This window comes from Pristiophorus japonicus, chromosome 10 (assembly GCF_044704955.1).
Source record: "Pristiophorus japonicus isolate sPriJap1 chromosome 10, sPriJap1.hap1, whole genome shotgun sequence".
NCBI classification, from domain to species: Eukaryota; Metazoa; Chordata; class Chondrichthyes; family Pristiophoridae; genus Pristiophorus; species Pristiophorus japonicus.
In genome coordinates, this window is record NC_091986.1 from 88126984 (window position 1) to 88149546 (window position 22563).

General features: G+C 44.4%; 1 protein-coding gene across 1 annotated transcript in view; it reads right to left on the reverse strand.

Moving 5' to 3' along the window:
- The window catches only part of LOC139275018 (protein diaphanous homolog 3-like), a 1005387-nt gene that overhangs the window by 654666 nt on the left and 328158 nt on the right, over positions 1 to 22563 (reverse strand). Inside the window, 2 exon segments of the mRNA XM_070891880.1 lie at positions 8460 to 8578; positions 10156 to 10266. Of these exon segments, the coding sequence (XP_070747981.1) occupies positions 8460 to 8578; positions 10156 to 10266 (230 nt within the window).

The following is a 22563-nucleotide window of genomic DNA, read 5'->3' on the forward strand; positions in this document are numbered from 1 at the left end:
TTGGCCCAGATTTTCCAGGTTATTTGACCACGTACACACAGCGCATGTGATCATAAGTGCCCCGCAAGTTCCAGATTTCTAGATGCGATGCGCATGCGTGATAACTCAGAACTTGGGCTATTTGCCCAACTGCTACCCAGCGAATGCCCATGAAACGCTTGCGCCTAGTAAAAGCAGGAATAAGGCCTTCTTTTACCAGCATCAGTGCTTATATAAATATTAAAATATATATTTTTTAACAATCATTTCAACATTTAAAAACCATTATAATTAGTGTAGGTTATTTTTGGTGCCTTTAAAAATGTTTCGTTTATTTTTCAAAAAATTCAATTTTTGTTTCAAATGTTTAATTAAATTGTATGTTAATTAATTTTTAACATGTAATATTTATTTTTATTTCGTGGGATGAAAGTGCGTTTTTAGGGGATTCCTTTCATGCTTATCGGGATTCCTTACATCAATGGAATCCCCCTTTGTGATTGGTTGGGTCGGCCCACGCGATCCCAGGGATGCTTATGAATCGCATACGCACTTTGGATACGTGGGCCTTTACGCAGGCTCAGGACCGCAAGAATCCGAAGATACGGAGGCACCAGGTGCTTACTTTTCTTGCGGTTCGGAGGCATTCACCCGCGGGAAACCTCCGACTGCAATTTCCAGCAGACTGTTGGTGGTGATCTAAGTTTTAATGTAAGATTCAGTGTACTGAACTTGTGCTCTCAGGAGAGGAAAAAAATTAAGAATACAATTTAGATTATTGAAAACATGGATAATTTCGATTGAAGCAGCATTTTAACTGAGATTGTGGGCACACAACTATAAGACATAATACCAAATTAACAAACCTTGAGAGAGACTAGAGATTATTAGAATTTCCTTCACCAAAATAGCGTACACGTTTAAGAGGCTCGTAGTAAAAGAATGCCGATTTTAAGGGGACGGAAATTTTCAAATTTAATGGTACAGTACCTCGAAGCAGAAAATTCAAAGGTAACTAAGATTAAAGTAGGCCAAAATTAACAGAGGTCACCTGTGAGAAGTGTGGGAAAGAAAATTCCACCATTTAGAGTCATGCTCAGTATGATGAGATTTGAAATAGTATATTATACAACATTATCCGTAAATGTAGGCATATGCGTGATACTCTCATGTTGCAAGTGTTAGCTCTTTCTTTGGCCTCAAGTCCAGTATTTTCAGTCTAAATGGAGCTATTCTATCTCACCCCTTCAGATCACAATTGAAGTAAAATTATTATATTCAAACCTTAATAGGACTATGGTAACTGCTGAATTTGTGCAGTAGCTGATCTTTAGAGGGCATCAGAAAACTAAACAGGTTCTAATCACAGATTTCACAATTCATCATTTTTTTCCGCTTGAAAGGCTTCATCATTTGTTGAAGAGGCAGAACCTCAGAGATAATTCATACAAGTTAATCCAAAGTCGAAAATGTCTCCCCCTATGTTCATTGCTGTCAAACAGAAATGAGACCAAACAGAACAAGAAAGTTGTATTCCAAAGTCTGCTGCAAAAATGCTCTTATTATCATCCCTCAAGAGTAAATCAGATCGTTTCTGTGCAACACTGTTTTTAACAGTCTCAGGGTACCAGATTAACACCAGTACCAGCAGAAATGTTCTGGCTCTACTGAGATTTCCAACTCTGTATTTGAATTTCCCTTTTTAAGAGGATAATGAGCCTAGGCCCCATACAAATCCAGGGTATGAAAGCCAAAAGATTTTTTGCTTCCATAAGCAAAAGAGCTGCACAGATACTTCCACTTCCAGTAGATCCTTGAAGAGCTCAGGTAAATATAATTAAAAGTTTAATAAATGTCCATGGAGAAGGGATCAAAATTGACTGTAGCCTTGTAAGGAATCAGTTTTGGACAATTGCTCACGAATTCTGTCTGAGGTGTTCTACATTAATTTCAGATACCAGTGAAGCACTTTTTTTCCCAATTCCATCAACTACAACCATATGCACACGTTCAAAACTCAATCTATGTTGACAAGTATGACAAAATAAAAGCATTTTGCTGGGCAGGCAAAAAGATTATCTGCTGTTTCATATTTTGTGTAAAGCCCTGTCCCCTCAGTACAGATTCACACGAGGCATGTAGTAAAGTCAAGGTCACTCTGGACCTGCACCTTTATTTCACAGCTCTGGAGTGCCGCACTTGCCCGAGACCTGTCCTTATATACCTGTCTCTTGCAAGTGCACCTCTGGTGGTAAGGTATGCTGGTGGTTACAGGTCATATCTTATTACAGTCATGTATAGCATGTTAGGATACAGTTATACATAGTAATGTAAGATACATGACATCACCCTCCCCCAAGGTCTTATTGTCTTTATAGGTTCAGTCTCTCAGGTGGTCTACGCTCTCGCGTGGAGCGTCTGAGTTGTGGTTCAGTTGTTTGCCTTGGTGTGTTTTTCTTTGGGTGTGGTTGCTGGTATCTCACCTGGGCTGTCTGTTGGGATTGCCCTTTCCTCAGGTTGTTCCCTCTGTCTGTCCACCAGGTGTGGTGCGAGTTCCACATTGTAGTCTGCCTCTGGTTCCGCAGTGTTGTTGGTAAATCTGCTTTTGACTTGGTCGACATGCCTCCGGCAGGTTTTGCCATTGTCCATTTGTACTACCAGTAGCCTGTTTCCTTCCTTGCCCGTTACTGTCCCTGCAAGCCATTTGGGACCCCTGCCATAGTTTAGTACAAACACTTTGTCCCCGATTTCATTCCATCTCCCCCTCAAATTTCTGTCATGGTACTCAGTCAGCTTACGGCGCTTTGCCTCAATGATTTCGTGCATGTCTGGGAGGATTAATGAGAGCCTTGTTTTTAAAGTCCTTTTCATCAACAGTTGCGCGGGGGGGATCCCAGTCATTGAGTGCGGACGAGATCTGTATGCCAGCAGCAGTCGCGACAGGCGACCTTGGATTTTAAGCATGCCTTGTTTAATGATTTGCACTGCTCTCTCCGCCTGGCCGTTGGAGGCCGGCTTGAACGGTGCCGTCTTGACGTGATTTATGCCGTGGTCAATAATAAAGTCTTGGAATTCTGCGCTGGTGAAGCACGGACCAGTGTCACTGACCAATATGTCAGGGATTCCGTGCATTGCAAACATGGTTGCGAGGCTCTCTACTGTGGTGGAGGTTGTGCTCGAGTTTAAAATGGTGCATTCGATCCACTTTGAAAATGCATCTACAACTACGAAGAACATTTTGTCCATGAATGGGCCCGCATAGTCTACGTGCACCCGCGACCACGGTTTGGTAGTCCAGGGCCAGGGGCTCAGTGGAGCCTCCCTGGGGGCATTGCTGAGTTGGGCACAAATGGTGCACCTTCGGATGCAGAGCTCCAAGTCCGCGTCAATACCAGGCCACCAGACGTGGGATCTGGCTATGGCCTTCATGAGAATGATTCCTGGGTGCTCGTGGTGGAGCTCCCGGACAAATGCCTCTCTGCCTCGCAGAGGCATGACTACTCGGCTGCCCCACATCAGTCAGTCTGCTTGTAGTTATAGCGCATGCATGCGCTTGTGAAAGGGTTTTAATTCCTCAGGGCAGGCATCGCGAGCCCCTGCCCAGTCACCAGTTAGAACACATCTTTTTACTAAGGATAACGTGGGGTCGCTGGCCGTCCAGGCTCTGATTTGGCGAGCCGTCATGGGCGAACCTGTGGACTCAAAGGCATTGATTGTCATGACTATCTCACAGTCCTGTTCATCAGAACCTTCCGTGGTCGCCAGGGGTAACCTGCTGAGCGCGTCGGCGCCTTTTGGTATAGTCGTAGGACGCCAGCATGAGTGCCCACTGTTGAATTCGCGCCGAGGCGTCGGCGTTTATTGCCTTGCTCTCGATTAGGAGGGACGTGAGGGGCTTGTGGTCGGTTTCTAACGCGAACTTGGCCCCGAAAAGGTATTGGTGCATCTTTTTGACACCGTACACGCATGCGAGCGCCTCCTTCTCTCCCATTCCGTACCCGCGCTCCACCTGCGAAAGTGACCTGGAGGCATAAGCTATGGGTTGTAATTTGTCCGCATTATTGACATGTTGCAAAACGCGCCCGACCCCATACGCTGACGCATTGCATGTGAAAACTAGCTTTTTACCTGGGTCAAAGAAAGTCAAAAAACTGTTGGAACACAGAAGGTTGCGTGCCTTATTGAAGGCGCGTTTCCCCCAAAACCAATCGCACCCCTTCCTGAGTAGCACGTGGAGAGGCTCCAGTAGCGTGCTTAAGTTCTGCATAAAGTTCCCAAAGTAATTGAGTAGCCCGAGAAATGCGCGCAGTTCTGAGACATTCCGGGGCCTGGGTGCCAGGCGAATTGCTTTTGTTTTGGACTCTGTTAGGCGGATTCCATCAGCGGCAATCCTTCTGCCCAAAAATTCAACCTCGGGTGCGAGAAACAGGCACTTGGATTTCTTGACTCGTAGGCCTACCCGATCCAACCGCTTTGGTACTTCCTCCAAATTACGGAGATGGGAGTACCGGTGTCCCTGCCCGTGATAAGTATGTCGTCTTGAAATACAACTGTCCCCGGGATAGACTTGAGCAGACTCTCCATGTTGCGCTGGAATATGGCAGCTGCCGACCTGATGCCAAATGGACATCGATTGTACATGAAAAGGCCTCAATGTGTGTTGATGGTGGTGAGTAGCTTGGATTCCTCAGTCAATTCTTGTGTCATATACGCAGATGTGAGGTTAATTTTGAGAAAAGTTTACCTCCAGCCAATGTGGCAAATAAGTCCTCCGCTCTGGGCAGCGGGTACTGGTCCTGTCGGGAGACTCTGTTTATGGTAGATATGTCGTCCCCACAGATTCGTACGGATCCATCAGGCTTCATGACTGGGACGATGGGACTTGCCCAGTCGCTAAATTCAACAGGTGATATAATGCCTTCCCGCAGAAGCCTGTCTAGTTCGTGTTCAATCTTTTCCCTCATCACATAGGGTACAGCTCTGGCCTTGTGATGGACCGGTCTAGCATCCTGTGTGATGTAGATTTTGACTTTGGCCCCTTTGAAAGTGCCCACACCTGGCTGAAAGAGATGTTCAAATCGCTTTATAACTGTTGAGCAGGAGGTCCGTTCCTCTAATGACATGGCATGGACATTTCCTGTTTAGTTTTGCCAGTCAGCTTCTCCCCAGCAGTGGTGGGGGGCCTCCGGGGACAATCCACAGGGGAAGTCGGTTCACTGTCCCTTTGTGTGTGTCAGAGAGCATGGCGCTGCCGAGGACTGGTACGATTTCTTTGATATAGGTCCTTAGTTTGGTGTCGACCCTTGTGAGTTTTGGTCTGTCTCTTTTATGCGGCCACAGTTGCTCAAATTGTTGAGTGCCCATGAGATTGACTCGCTCCCGTTGAGTAGGACCCTCATCATTATAGGAGGCGTCCTGTTGTAGGAGTATTGGCCATTGATCGTGTTGACCGGCTGTACATCGGTGTCCCGGGTACTGTCCCCACCATCTTCTGGTCCGCTTTCCGACCCATCCGATTCGTATACCAGCCGAGCTGCCGTTTTTTTGCACATGCGGGCCAAATGCCCTGTTTATTCACAATTTCTGCAAACAGCCTGCTGAAATCGACATCCCCTTGACGAGTGCCCACCCCCACACCTCCAGCACAGACCTGTTCCATTGTTCAAAGTGTTCCCAAAGAATGAGCTGCGTCTGCCTGATCTCTCTTGAGCTTCTCTCAGTTTGTAGTTGATTGCTCGCATTGTGGGTTGATGAGGTGTGAACGGCCGTTCCTGTGGCCCTTGATGGCTTCTGCCTGCTGTCGAGAGCCTGTTCTCCCGGTTTTGTCTGTGTGTGGGGGTAGCATCTTGTTTAGTGCTTTGAAACTCTTGTTCCGATATTTCGTTCGTTGTCGTACCTGCATTGTAAATCAACCTCATTTCTTCCAAGAATATTTGTGCAACCAGTGCTGCTGCCTTTAAGGTCAGGTTCTTGGTCTCTAGGAGCTTTCGGAATATGCCTGCGTGGCCTATTCCTTCAATGAAAAAGTCTCTCAGCATTTCTCTCCTCAGTTCATCGGAGAACTCACATAAACTAGCCAACCTCCGAAGTTCCGCCACGAAGTCGGGTATGCTCTGGCCCACACAGCGTCTGTAGTTGTAGAACCTGTGTCTGGCCATGTGTAGGCTGCTCGCTGGCTTCAGGTGGTCTCTTACCAGTGTGCTCAATTCTTCAAACGACTTGCTTGCTGGTTTCTCGGGTGCCAACAGATCCTTCATTAAAGCATATGTTTTCGAGCCACAGCTGGTCAAGGGATGGGCTCTTCTCTTGTCTGTCTTATCTTCGCCTAACCAGTCTTTGGTTACGAAGCTTTGCTGGAGCCTTTCTATAAAGTCCTCCCAATTGTCTCCCGCATTGTACTTTTCATCTAATCCGTTGTTCGCCATTCTGTGGATTCTGTAATCCCATCCTCGTCGCCACTGTAAAGTCCTGTCCCCTCAGTACTTATTCACACAAGGCATGTAGTGAAGTCAAGGTCACTCTGGACCTGCACCTTTATTTCACAGCTCTGGAATGCCGCACTTGCCTGAGACCTGTCCTTATATACCTGTCTCTTGCAAGTGCAACCCTGGTGGTAAGGTATGCTGGTGGTTACAGGTCATATCTTATTACTGTATCCTAACATGCTATACACGACTGTAATATAGAATAATGTAAGATACATGACATCTTGTGAAATGGAACACAGCTTAAGTGCTGTTCGAAGTTAGGAATACCTGAAAATTATACTGTGTTGTATGATTGTATGTTTCTGCTCGAGGCAAGTAAAGCGTTAATGTATATGCTTTGTTTTACCCGCGAATGCTTTAGTTTCACTTTCATTGAGACAGTGCTTTTAATGAGTTAGATTAGAGAATGCATAACATTTTGACTTGGTCTTTAATTTGGCCAATAATGCCCAACCCAACGTTTCTTCCATTGTTACTAATAACCAATTATAATGCTGAAATAGAATTTAGAGTTTGTTTAACATTAAAAGTATTGGTATAAAATACATAGAATGTAGAACTAATGGGAGTTCAGTGTTTCCATGGCAACCAGCTGGAGTAAAACGGTTCTAACAAAGGGCCTCTCTTTTCATGGCCCAAGATTGTGCTTGAGAATGCAACGTGAGGACAAGGCAGGATAAGATAAGAGACTATAGCTATGAGGGAACAGGGCCTGATGAGATAAGGGAGGTCCAGATGGATGGATTGGCCTTCAAAACCATAAACAAGATGCATAATGGTTGTAAAGACCCCTTCCTTCAGGGTGGGCCTTCACCAGTAAGTGCAAACAAAGAACCCGAGGCTTCATTGGGTATAGAGTTTTAAAGAGAACCTCAATCGGCCAAAAAGTGTTGTCAATATCCCATTCCACCCCCAAGAATGTAATAAAAGTAACACCCTGTAAGCCCATCTCGCAAACGGCAGAGGGAAATTACTGAGAGTTGTGCTGCTCGATAGCTCCTTGGCAATCCCATGCTTTACCAAAGGAGGCTCTAAGAGAAAGAGAGGCTACGAGCCAGAGAACTGCTCACACATGCCAGCCATTTGCCCAATCAGTATTGGGTATCAACTACTCGTCATGGTCGTATGTTTTTGCTGTATAACTAATGTATTCCATCTTAAACTCTGATTAAACACAATGTGGGCTAGATTTTCAGTTCTGCTCATTTCGGTGTGGTAAAGTTTGCACCCAGGAACAGTTTGCGCCTCAGTCAGCAAAATTCATTAGCTGGCCCTGAATGTGTGGTGGAGCACTAAGGGAGGTGTACCTCTCTTAGGGCGTTAGGCCGGCTGAGCAAATGAAAATCCCAAGCTAAACAGCCAGCCTTGGAGTGCTGTAGGAGAGGACTGGGGCAGGGGAATCTGAAAAAATACATTCCCAATTAATGACTCACCACCACCATAACATAAATCGCAAAAAGAAGCAATCATATTTACCTGAGGTCGACATTACTGACATCACTGCAGCTGCTATAGCTCGGACCGCGAATTTTCACAGGCAATCCCAGCAGGGCGGCTCACAGAGTGCTACAGATCAGGCAGCAGTCAAAAATTGAACAGGTGTCGCAACCGGCTCGCCTCTTCCGGGCGGTAATGCTCTGCGCCCCGTCGAAACCGGCACCGAAAGTCCTGGTGGGGCACTGGAAGCTGGCCAACCACCTGGAAGTGCTTACCGCCGCCATTGCCGCCCCTCCATAGTGCTAACAGGGATGGCAGAAGACCGAAAATCCAGCCTAATATACCCACCAGATTGATTTACAAAGAATCTGATTGTTAAAGTGACCAGAGATAGCCTTAACTGGCAATTTCTAACAGAGTATTTTCCAAAGAAATTATTTCTTGCACTACCTATCCTTTGATAAACTACTGCAGGTGATTTTTCTGCTTTCATCTGTAATAATATGCAAGTTTACAGAATGGTTATGGCAATCCTATTCTGCAAAAAAAGGATATTCTAGTTCAGATCGAATATCTTCTAAGCGATGTGAAAACTCAATCATGTCTTCTTCTTTGTGTTCATCAAATACTTTTAGCTGGATATCCAGTGTATCATTTTTAATTAATCTCAACTCCTGTGGAAAGTAAATTAGCAAAAGTCATGCATGTCAGTCTAATTCATACAACATAATAGAGACAAATTAATAATATCCAGGTAGAAAATTAATAACTTTTTTAAGACTGCAGTTCAGGAGCATGAACAATAAATACCCTTTTACCATTTCAACAAATTTATGTATGCACATGAACTTAATTTAAAATGTTATTGCAAATAACCAAAATTGTATGATTTGCTTTTTAAACCGATTCATTGCGTTTCTTTTTTTGCATTAGCCATGCAGTGACATGAATCAGCAGGATGCCACCTCCATACTATTTATTGCAGCCTGAATCCATTTCCTTATTTGTTGGCTTCATGGAAGCCAACTAAAAGGGAATGGAATAACAGAGAAGACACTTACGGGAGGGATGAAAAGGTAAATAATGAACACAATTTAAAATAAATGTATAACGATAGACAGTCTCACTCCTCCTCTTTAGAGTCTCGGCAACATATGTTATGGAGATTCACAGTCTCAGCCAAACCAACCTTTCAGCTAGACAATATGTATGCCTTTAGTACACTATTTGTTCTAAAATAGGAGAGATATAAAAGTAGGCTGACCAGTAATATTAAATTCCATCTCATTGAGTCTCATTTGCTTTTCCTCTTCAAATATAAAACAATATTAATTTCTTCATTATTTCCACCTTCACTAATGAGGATCTCTCGATTTCATGAAACTGAGATCGACAGATTTTAGTTAGACAAGGGTATTAAAGATTATGGAACAATGACGCACCAGACTCGATGGGCTGAATGGCCTATTCCTGTTCCTATGATGTCCCATATCTTTGCTTAAAGTTTTTGGTCAACTCATCAACACAAGGTAACACATATACTTTTACCACTGTTCCAAACACACTGTCCCTCCCATTATTGGAGCACATTTTTGTACATAACTGTTGCTTTTTATTTTAGCTATTACTGAGCATGACCGTAATCAAGACAGTTATAATCTGTTTTCCATCGCTTGCACGGCAGTAAACCAATTCTTTAACAAATAGAAAATGTTGAATCTTTTAGACACAGTGCCACATAAGGTATCCTTCAACTCTCAGTTTTGAAATAAACACGGATTCATAAGATATGCGACGTAAGCTAGAAGCTCACACAACAACTCACAGAACAGAAGCAGCACAAAATGTATTCTGCATCTTGGAAGATCTCTAATGAGATTCTTTGGCCACTGGATTGAAAGACAGCATTACTTTAAAAAAAAAAAATTTTTTTTAAAAGAAGATTCCATCTGATCCCTCTGCCCATCTCATTTCCATTCCCTTCATTCAAACCTAATGATTGCATCATTACTTTCCTCCATTAATGCTGTTGCTTAAATTCTTTTGAACTTTTTAATTAATTTTTGGTTGTGAAATTTACCAAACATTGAGATGTTTGTGTCCTCCTTCCAATTACCTTTATTATATTTTACATTATTTATTAATTAAATCAATTTACATCATTGCCCATGTTGCCAACGGACACTGAGTAAATTGTATAGTCAATTAGATTTCTTCACAATAAAAAGATAATAACTTGTATTGCTCTTACCGGCAGTATCTCTCTCAGTCCACAACGCGCAAACTCATTTCGTATGTGTACCCTCAAGTCTAAATCATCAGGAGTGGTCACAAGTGCATTAATAAGTTGCATACATGCCACCTAGATATGGGATAAAATAGAGAGTTGGCGTGTGAAATTAAACAATATTACATGAGTTGAATGAGTGGTGATATGCTGAGGTTAGGGTTAAGTCACAAATTAAACGCAGCATGAATTTGCAACTGAGTATGCTCTATGTGGCCTGAGAGTGCTTAAGACGGACTGACCACAATGGAAAATTCACCACTCCATTTTCTGGCATTTACATTCCAATCAGCAAAACATGTTACATTTTTAAAAAGTCATAAAATTGTTTACATATAATTGGGTCAAAATATTTTATTATAAAATCTTACAATTGAAGACTGCACATGAATACAATGTACTACTGAAACTGTAATAGAATTATTGTAAAAATCTGAAAAGTGAATAAGACACCAATTTAAGATACCCACTACAATCCAATTTAAAATCTTTGAAGTTACTATAAAGTCACAGGTTTTGCAATATTTCTTCCAAGGTTTGTGCTCAGACCTCCAGATCTGAACTCAGACAACCAAGCAGGATTCATGGGTCCGGTGGGGGTGGGTGCCCCTTCATTGTATAGATTGCGAGAGCTCATAAAACCCTCCCGCCGCGCAGCAGGAACTACCCTATTGGCTGATGTAAAGATGTTTACGGCCATGGAAGGTGCAACCATCCACTATGGGGATAAGTACGTAGATACAAAAAACAAATAAAACTTCTATGGCAAATTCTTAACTACAGTACAGAACAGATGTTTGTTTCAACTCCGCGTGTTTGTGAAATCTAGCACAACTGTACTTAGCAGCAATTACACTGTCATTTTGTTCCAACAGAGAAAATTGAATTCGCTCAGTAGAACTTACAGTAGGGTCTGTTGGCCAAATTGATGGCAATTGCACTTGAGGCAGAAGATTGAGTTCAAGCCTGACTGCAGGACTTGTGCGCACAATCCAGGCTGACAATCTGCTGCATTTGTCTACTTGAAGACAATACCAGTGTTTCACTGAATGCAAAGCACTTTGAGATGTTTGACAGATGATATGATAAGGTGGTATTATAAATGTAAGTTATAAGTCTAAGGCATAGAAATTTGCCACCATAATGATCGATTTAGCTCCATATTTCAGCATTAAAAGGTTTTTTTTGGGTGCTAAATAAATTTAAGGTCATTTTGCAAGTTTCGCCAGTGGTGTAACGCTGTCGTTAAAAAATAAGGGCCGGTAATGCTGTTTTTGAGATTTTCCCCAATAAGGACATTTTTAAGTTCAGTGATAAATATCGAAGTGTAAAAGCTTGCCTTACCTGGTCGAGTCCGATCGAAATTGGCATTAACGGCACCATCTTGGAAAATATATTTCCCCTCATTATTGTTGAACAATAGAACAACCTGTTTCTGGCTATTATTTTACCCAACAAAACATGGGCTACTGTTGAATTTTTTAAAAAGGTTCTCTTCAACAACGAACAAGGCACTAAATAAATCCAATCACTGGTTTGTTTACCGTAGTCCCACTAAAGCTAACTCGTGTGCTCACGCTCCGAATTAGCCGGTATTTTTTTTAATTGCCACTTTGAAGAAAATATTAACTTTATTTTATTGGAAACTATTTTTAGTTCTCCACAATTTCAAAGCAGCAATGTTCCTCTTTTCAAACACCGGGCTGTTCCAAAAAGAACATGTATAACTATGACATCAGAAAGTCAGTATAGATCGGCACCAGATACCAATAAACCGCGCTTTGCAGGTTGGGTGTTGATATGGGGTTTGTGTGAAAAGTTGTTCAAAGAAAAGTTTTCTGTGGGCTGTGCGGCGGCAGCGAAAAGACTCAAACGCCATGAGGAAAATGAAAGGGAAGACGCACCGGCCTTGGGAGACCTTTCCGTGGGTCACTCTTAATAAAGATACATCTTCAAAGATTAAACTCTACAAAACCACACGCAATTCAATTCACTTCCCACCCAACCATAAAATAGCGAGGACCTCCGCAAATGACTAAATTGAAAATGCAAATCAATCAGCCTATGCAAAATGGGAAAATTTAAGGTGAATGCCGCTTTAAATTTTTTTTTTTTTTTTTTTTAAAAGAGTTAAATATTAATTAATTGCAATGTACAGATAAACCTTTTTGGATAGCACTGCCTTTTTAACCATTCAACCACAGAGAAAGAATTGAATCAATCCAGATGTTAATGACAATATGAAAAGCGTTCATCTCTTTCAGATTTTTTTTGCGCATGCGCAGAACGGGCATTATTTTTAACGCGAAAAAATGTATCTCCATCCTTAAAAACGGCAGTATTTTAACGCTATGCCAACATTAAAAAAATGTTTGGCGAAACTTAAGCCTTTTGTTGCCTTATTTCGGCATAAAAAATGGCCGTTATTCGCAAATAACGCCAAAAAACACTGCTATTGTTAAATATAGAAATTCTAGCCCTCAGTCCTTTTCTTGACTGACAGAACTCCTTCCTAAATGTAGTACCATGTGATTTAATCTCAAGATGTGTTAGCATATACTAATGAAAGGCAAAGCTCTCAAAAGGTACCCACAAGGTTGTCTATAAGGCAAAACCTTGGAGATGTGCGTTCAATACTGAACTACTGTCGCTTTACAGCTTTAATTTGCTTTTTGAGAAGTTGCAGTCTCCATACAACAACAATTGCACCACATGCTGGACAAAAACTAATTCAGAACAACTGTAGTCATTTTTCACATTAACAGTCAAACACAAGAAAAACACAAAGTGAGATGGGTTTAAGCTCATACATTTTCAATGTATAAGGACATATTGAGATATTGCCTGGACAATACATTCGGAGTCATTTTCTTTTCAAATTGGAATACAATAATATTGCAGCTTAAATTCTTTTAAGTATATTTTATTACTGAAAATTCACTTACAGTATAATTCACTATATATTACAGTACAAAATTCACTATAGGTTTATAACCAGTTGACTTATACAAATGAACATGGAAATTTATATTAATGTATTCTGCTAGGAGTATTCATCCTTCCTCTCTTTTATGCTTTAACATTTATATTTGAAGATATGTTCAGTACTTGGTCAATTACAACTGAAAGCCAGCTCATGATACTCTTGCTTCTTGTTCATTTGGAATGAGCCCTCTATTATCCCTGGTCATCAAGGTAGTCTAGAAACTAAATTCAGACAACAAACTGCAACTTGGTTGCGCAACTTAATATATCTTCTTTTTGAGCTTCTAAATGTTACTCCCATCTAGTCATTCTCTTAAATCTGGTCGAGAATACAATATAGCTTTTCTTTTTCATGCATAACTTGGGGCAAACACAATCAGACATTACAGGATTAGGAGGCCCTTTTATATTAGAAAGGAACTGGGAGGGTAGCATGAGTAATCGTCTAACATTTATTATAAAACATAGAGGGTGGTCATTCTTTGTGTGATTTCCAACCCCTTATCTCTTACCACCCCATACCAGATCATGGCATAATGCTGGATCACTGCTCATAAGATACGACAATGTAGATGATCTTTTTGTTCAATCTATTTATTCAACAACTGATGTCAGCCAAGGAATATGTATTCAGAGCCATTAATTCTTCCAGGTCTGTTGAGTTATTAATACCTAAATACTGCTTGTTGCACATTGGATTATGGATCTTTTGACTAATGACGCTGAATTATTAGTAAAAGTACTACTTTTCTTCATTTAATTTTGCAGCTAATGAGTATTTTTCATGGTTTTAGAATGCTAGAATGAATGAATAGCAAATATTCTATAAACATAATGGGAGGGGGGGAGGGTTGGTGGGGGAGTGAATGTTAATCTCCAAGAATGGGTAAGTTGGGGTTGTGTCTGTCGTAAAAATAGTAGAAATTTCAAACGCAGCTGCAATCCATACGTTCCCATAAGGAGGAAAGATGGGACATCCAAAGCCAGAGCTCCCTGGACGACAAAGGAAATAAGAGATTTTTTAAAAACCATTAAGGAGGAGGTTTATGATGAATGACAGGTACAGAATACAATAGAAAACCAGGCAGAATAGAGGGAGAATATGCAGGGAGAAATTGATGAAAAGGATACTGGGCCGTAATTTGCGGCCACACCGGGCGCACAGGAGGTGCGCGCGGGCCTGTATGCGCTAAAACCTGGAACTTGCGATCTGTCAAGAATTCTCTTGAATCTCCGGGGAAAGGGTATTCGTTGGCACAAAGTTGGGCTATTTTCCCAACTTCTGCCAGGCAAATGCCCGTGAAATTCTTACACTTGGCACAAGGCCTGCTTTTACCAACGCAAGAGTTGTAAAAAAACAGAAAAATAACATTTTATTAATAATTTATATATTTAAAAACATGTGAAGTAGTGTTTGATTTTTATATGTTTTAAAATATGTAAATTTATTTTTCAAAAAAATTAAATTTTTGTTTTAAATATTTAATTGAATGCCATTCTAAACGTGATTTTTTTTCAATTTGAAGTCGACAGGTATTTTGGAAGCTATTCCCATTCATACTTATGGGGATTCCGTACATAAGTATGATGAAGATCCCCTTCTGTCATTTGTTGGGCTGGCCTGAGATATGTGGGTCTCTTCTCATGGGTACCCGGAGGGGCCCAGGACCACGAATCTCCATACCTCCAGGTACGTGGGCATTTTATTTGTGGATTAGAGACATTTTGCCACAGGAAGTCTCCGACCGCAAATTCAGGGCCAATAAGAAGGACAAAAAGAGAGTATTAAAAAAGATTAGCGGTTAACATAAAATGGAAATCCCAAATCTTTTATAAACCCGTTAAAAGTAAAAAGGATAGTTAAAGTAATGGTGGGTTCGATTAGGGACAAAAAAGTAAATCTTCTGCGAAAGGTAGAGGGTATGACTGAGATACTGAATGAGTACTTAGCATCTGTCCTCACAAAAAATTATGTTTCAGTAGAAGAGGAGGAAGTCAGCACACGGGGTAGGATAATCGACAGAAAAGAGGTGCTAATTGGATTGGCAGCACTCAAAGTTAACAAGTCTCCCAGTTCAGATGAGTTGCATCCAAGGTAGCTGAGGGAAGCTAGTGTGGAAATAGCAGAAGCTCTAACCACAATTTTTCAATCCTCCTTGCATATGGGGGTGATGCCAGAGGACTGAGACTGCAAATGTTAAACCGCTTTTCAAAAAAGGAGAGATAAACCTGGTAACTGCAGGCCAATCAGTTCAACGTCAATGGTGAGAAAACTACAAGGTTTAGAGATGTGGAGAGGTTTAGGGAGGGAATTCCAGAGCTTATGGCCTGGCCAGCAATGGTGGAGCAATTAAAATTGGGGATGCTCAAACGGCCAGAATTAGAGGAGTGCAGATGTCTCTGAGAGTTGTAGGGCTGAACGAAATTAGAGATCGGGAAGGGTGAGGCCATGGAGGTATTTGAAAACCAGGTTGAGAATTTTAAAATCAAGGCATTGCTCAACCAGGAGCCAATGTAGGCCAGCGAGCACGGGGGATATGAGTGAACGGGATTTGGTGCGAATTAGGACACGGGCAGCAGAGTTTACGGAGGGCAGAATGTGCCAGGAATGTGTTGGAATAGTCAAGTTTAGAGGTAACAAAGGCATGGATGAGGGTTTCAGCAGCAGATGAACTGATGTGGGGTAGAGTCAAGTGATGTATCGGAGATGGAAATAGGCAGTCTCCGTGATGGCGTGGATGGGTGGTGAAAAGCTCATCCTGGGGTCAAATGTGACACCAAGGTGCAACAGGCTCGTTCAGCCTCAGCTAGTTGCCATGGAAAGAGATGGAGTTGGTGGCTCAGGAACGGAGTTTGTGACAGAGTCCGAAGACAATCAATCACTTCGGTCTCCCAGTATTTCGTTGAAGGAAATTTCTGCTCATCCAGTACTGCATCTTGAAGAAGCAGACTGACAACTTAGGTCTGGGAAGATTCTGGCCACTGTCTCTGTCAGTGCAGGTTTGGAGGCGGGCCCATTGTCAAAATGGACCTGATTGACAGTGGGTCGAGATTCCGCTCTAAACCCCCTCAGTGAGAGTTACTGAACTATTGGATCGCAGTGGCGGGACAGGTAATTTACATAATTAAAAGGTAGTTAAGATGGTTAAAACCCGGCACTTACAATTTTATCAACCTTTTAACGGGTTTGCCATGCCTCGGGTTCCTCAGCAGATAAGTGAAGTCGGGTTCTCAGTGACTCTCCCATCACTTTGGCTAATTGACAGCTGCAGAAGTGCCATAAAAGCTACCATTTCACAACTAATCACGATGTCAGAAGCTGAAGCCTTCAGGGTTTGAAAGAGACTTTTGAGCTGTATTCAGACTGGAAGTATTTGCAGTGAACTCTCTATTCCGTCACCCCCTTGGAACAACCTCTCACCATTGACAGATCGCTTCTGTCTTCTCAACCTCACCTGCCATCCATTCCAGCAGCAACAGTGCCCTTGAAAAAAAACTCACCTTGGACCTTAGAATCCCACCACGATCTGTCCCAACACCAACATCACTAAACACACCAGCATTACCAACAGCAACACCAATCTTCTCTGCAATCACCTGATGCTGCACAGGACACAGGGCATCAGTACCTGACCACACTGCTGCCCAGGTGGCCAGTGATGGCTTCACCATGGCCACATTTACTTCACTTCACACTGTGCACCCTGACAGCCACATGATGCGGCAGGTTGGCACCACCACACACCAGCTCCATAAAGCATCCCTGCAATGTCCAACCCATTCCTTTCACGCTCATCACCATTGTGGGAGGTACCTTATGTCTCGCCATTCACTACAACTCACTAAGCTACTTCCAAAGGTGCCCACAAATCTGTCCAATAACACAAAGTGCTGAAAATAAAGATTTCAATGTTTGACAACACATCAACATTAACTAAACATGAACATTGTCTAAAGGACCCAAGTGCCTACACTTTTGTGATTGTATGTTGGTATGATTGAATAAGAAAGAGGGCGAGTGCAAGGGGTAGCTAGTGAAATGGGTAACTGATAATGTAGCTTCTGTTTTGGGGCTATGTTAATATTGATGATGGATCAGATTAGGCAAAGGTCCATCCAGCAGTCGTCAGCTTCCGTCATGGTGTGGGTGATGCGCACATCCTTGCGATTCCTGGCTCAGACGGTGACATAGTCGAGCAGGTACCAGTGTTTGGAGTGAGGGTGTTGCCATGATGCCTTGTATTTGTCCCTCTGGCGGAACAAGGTGTTGGTGATGAGGAATTCACGTTCTAGACATTTTGTCAGGAGTAGGGTGTCGTTGGAGTTGGATTTCCCTACCCCCGCTCTGCCAATCACGCCACCCAGAGGGCTGTGTCTTTGCCAACCCTGGCATTAAAGGCCACCTTCACTGTAGTCAAGGCCACCTACAGTCCAAACTCCCAAGGCCCCTCCCCACTCCTGGTCAAGAACGAGGAAACACTCATCAAGGAACCGAGGCTGTCAGGGCCCGCCGGAAGGAGCACTTTGAAGATCTCCTCAATCGAGACTCTGCCTTTGACTCGAGTGTTCTCAACTCCATCCCGCAGCATGCGACCCGCCACCACCTCAGTGAAACCCTAATGCTGGCAAAGCCATCAAACAGCTCAAGAATAACAAGGCTATGGGTGCGAATAGAATTCCTGCTGAGGCGCGGATACATGGCTTCATCTCTCTCATCTGGAAGGAGGAGAGCATGCCGGGAGATCTCAGAGATGCAGTGATCATGTCCATTTTTAAAAAGGGGAACAAATTCGACTGTGGCAGGGGAATCTCCCTGCTATTAACCACTGGGAAGGTTGTCGCTGGAGTTCTCCTCAATCGCCTTCTCCCTGTGGCCGAGGAGCTCCTCCCGGAGTCACAGTGCGGATTTGGTCCACGACAGGGAACAACGAACATGATCTTTGCAGCACGACAACTGTAGGAAAAATGCAGGGAGCAGCGCCCAGCCCTTATACATGGCCTTTTTCGATCTTACAAAGGCCTTTGACACTGTCGACCTTGAGGACTTATGGAGTGCCCTCCTCCATTTTGGATGCCCCAAAAGTTTGTCAACATCCTTCGCCTGCTCTATGACGACATGCAGGCCATGATCCTTATCAGCGGATCCACTACAGACCCATTCCACGTCCGGACCAGGATCAAACAGGGCTGTGTCATCGCTCCAACCCTCTTCTCAATCTTCCTCATTGCCATGCTCCACCTCACTGTCAACAAGCTCCCCGCTGGAGTGGAACTAAACTACAGAACCAGTGGGAAGCTGTTTAACCTATGCCACCTCCAGGCCAAGTCCAAGATCACCCAAACCTCTGTCGTTGAACTGCAGTACGCGGACGACATCTGTGCACGTTCTGAGGTTGAACTCCAGGATATAGTTGATGTATTTACCGAGGCATATGAAAGCCTGGGCCTTACGCTTAATATCCGTAAGACAAAAGGTCCTCCACCAGCCTATCCTCGCCGCACAGCACTGCCCCACAGTCATGAAGATTTACAGCGCGGCCGTCGACAACGTGGACCACTTCCCATACCTCGGGAGCCTCGTCAACAAAGGCAGACATTGATGCGGAGATTCAACACCACCTCCAGTGTGCCAGTGCAGCCTTCGGCCGCCTGAGGAAAAGAGTATTCGAGGACTAGGCCCTCAAACCTACCACCACCTCATGGTCTATAGGGCTCTAATAATACCCGCCCTCCTATATGGGTCAGAGGCATGGGCAATGTACAGAAGACACATCAAGTCGCTGGAGATATATCACAAACAATGTCTCTGCAAGATCCTGCAAATCCCCTGGGAGGACAGACGCACCAACATCAGTGTCCTCGCCCAGGCTAACATCCCAAACATTGAAGCACTAACCACACTCGATCAGCTTCGCTGGGCAGGCCACTTAATTCACATGCCAGACAAGAGACTCCCCAAGCAATTGCTCTACGCGGAGCTCCTTCATGGCAAACGAGCCAAAGGTGGGCAGCAGAAACGTTATAAGGACACCCTCAAAGCCTCCCTGGTGAAGTGCAACATCACCACTGACACCTGGGAGACCCTGGCCGAAGACCACCCTAGGTGGAGAAAGTGCATCCGGGAGGGCGTTGAGCTCTTCCAATCTCAACGCTGCAAGCGTGAAGAGGTCAGACGCAAGCAGCGTGCGGCAAATCAGTCCCAGTCCGCCCTTCCCCCGACGAATATTTGTCCCACCTGTAACAGGGGCTGTGGCTCTCGTGTTGGACTGTTCAGCCACTAAAGAACTCATTTTAGGAGTGGAAGCAAGTCTTCCTCCACTCCGAGGGACTGCCTATGATGATGATAATGTGGATAGAGAGAGGGATGGGTGGAGGTACAAGGTAAGTTGGTGTAAGAAAGGATGTGCAGGGGTGGAGTAGGGAAGGCAGAGTGATGGTGATATGATGAGTGGCACAACAGGATAAGATTGAGTATGGCTTTGCAGTAACATTTCGTGATCTACTGAGATCATTGAAAGGTTTGTGCCACTGCAGCCTGGTCCCCCTGACAACATCCCTGCTTGAGCCCTCCTGTGCAATGTCCAACCAGGCTGCTTGGTGTCCTGGGGAGGTCCCTTCCGCCCAAGGGAAAGGAAGAGGACCTTCCCTGAGTGTTGAGATTCCTTCCATAAGCATCTGACGATGCAGAAGATTTAGCCGAGGCTGAAGAGAACATCTTCCAATCACACTATCCAGACCAAGACCATGGGGGTGAGGGGGAGGGGGAGGAAATGGAGATGGATGAAGCCCCCACTGTTTTACTGACTTTGGTGGAGGTGCAGGTACCGCCCATTGAGGTGCCAGCCCCTTCCGTGACTGGTGCTTTGAACGTTGATGGGACATTCCATGGTTTCCTGACGTCCGAGGCTGCAGGTTCCAGTGGTGTGGTGCAGCTGGGCATACAAAAGGGCCCCACCTTCCGAGGCTGCGGGTTCCAGTGGTGTGGTGTAGCGAAGCACACCAAGGAGTCTCCCCACCTTCTGAGGCTGCGGGTCCCAGTCGTGGGGTGCGAGCCACAGGCGTGGGGAGGAGCAGGAAAGAGAGCTCGACCGTGCTCTTCTGAAGTGCAGGATCGAACAGATGTGGTTCAGATGATGGCAATGAGTGGGGAGAGCATTGACCTTACGCGATCACTCCTGGACACTGTGGGGTGAAGTTTCGGGCCACGCCGAGAACGGCGCAGCCCCGACCTGGACGCCAGTTTTTCGCGCCTAAAAGTGAGTCAGAAAAATACCTCCAGATTCTCCCGTTCCCTGGGAGCTCGGCGCGGCGCGCACACAGCAGCGGGGGGCGGAGCCACAGAGTCGCGCCGATTCTACGTGGTGGGGGGGCGGGGCTAATTTAAATGAGACAACGTCATGCCAGCAGCCTTGCGCGTGCGTGTTGGAGCGCGCGCGCATGCGCAGTAGCCCATAAACATTGGTACTCGGCCATTTTTAAAGGGACTTAAAGAAAAGTGTCCATTTGTCTGTTGAACCCATGGAAAGGCTTGGGGTTGAATTTTGTTGATTTTTTGGTGTCTGAAGGAATGCTTTTAGCAGCACTGTTGAAGAAATCATCTGCTGAAATCAGTGAGTGCTGCTTTTCGCTCCTATCCCGTGGCCGAATGGCCTCAGCTTCCCTCGCAGCTCGAAGGCTGCTTGCTTGCTGTGTCTTCGGCTGCCGTCGAGCCACTGACGCTGCCCCTGTCTCCCACATGCAAGGAAGTCCTGCCTGCAGCACCGCAGCTCAAAGGCTGCCTGTTGCTGTTGTTGGGCTGCCGTCAAGTCACTGACGCCGCCCCGGTTTCCTACATGGAAAGCCTGCCTGAAGCACCGCAGCTTGAAGGCTGCTGCTGCTTCACACAGGTAGGAATATTCAATATTTTGTCTTTGCTTTGTTTATAATTTTTTATTCAGGATGGCTCTTTATTTGTATAAGAAAGACTGTTGAATGCTTGTAGAATTTAATTACTTCCCTTCCCCTTCCCCCCCCCCCCCCCCAGCCTCCTTGTTCCCTACGCCTGATTTGTAACCTACGCCTGATTTGTAAAGTGTAGGCAAGGTTTTTCTGAGTGTGCAAAAATCTGCACTTACTCCATTCTAAGTTAGTTTGGAGTAAATTTTCACTGCCTATACTTTCAAAACAGGCCTAAGTGGCCAGACACGCCCCCTTTTGAAAAAAAAAATCTGTTCCAAACTGAAACTGTTCAAACTGACTAGAACTGGAGCAAACTAAATGCCGAGAATTGCAATTTCTCAGATACTCCATTCGAAACCAGTTGCTCCAAAAAAAATAGGAGCAACTCAGGCCGAAACTTGACCCCTATAAGTGGGGTGGGTGATGAGGTAGCGGGACTGTCGGGAGAAGTAACAGCAATCTCAGGAGAAATGGTAACAGTGTCAGTGACCATGAGTGAGGGAATGTCACAGGTAGCTGATGCGCTGTCAGGGAACATCGGGGAGGGAATGTCACAGGTAGTTGAGGCAGTTTTGCTCAACTTGAGGGAGGGAATGTTGCAGGTCGCTGAGACACTGTCAGGGCGCATGAGGGACGGCATGTTGGAGTTAGCTGCTGCAATAAGGGAACACGCCCAGACCCCGCGTCCATTGACAGAATCAACTGTCACTCCCACTCCAACCCCAACACCAGCCTCTGAAGAGCCCCAAGCCAGGGCCTTCCACATTGCTGCCTGCCCCACCAGCCCCCACCCCCCCATAGAATAAGGTGGAGGAGAGATGGGTGAAGCCTTTCTTTGCTGCTGCTGCTGTTATTATTATTGTTACCGTTGTAACTGTTGTTCTCAAATTAAAAGATTTTTGTAAGTTATGTAAATTTACAAGTTTAAAAGTTAGAAAGAGATCTTGGAGTAAGTGATCTTAGAGTTAGACTTTGGAATAAAATATATTTTACTCTAAATCTGAATCAGTCATTATTTGCTCCATTACTAACACAAATTTTGAAGTAAACAAGAATCAGGTCCATCATTTGTTCCATTAACACAACACATTATGGAATAAGTCCAAACAGTAAACATGGTCCATGTGGAATAGTTGTCGCTGAGCCTTCAGACAGCAAAGCGTTCACGGATGAGCTGCTGGCACAAGTATCGAGCAATCGTTAAAGATGCACAATGGTCGCCCTCCTCCGGCATCGTGCTTCGGGTTCAGGTACTTGCATGGCTTCCTCGTCCTCGTGCTCATCATCTGCATCGTCCTCAACATTATCATCAGCCACTCTCACCACAGGTGGGTCTTCTATTACCAGCTGCTGCTGCCTCATGATAGCTGAATTATGCATCATACAACAGTGAACTTGCCGACAATCTCTGGGGAGTATAGCAAGTAGCCTCCGGAATAGTCCAGGCAT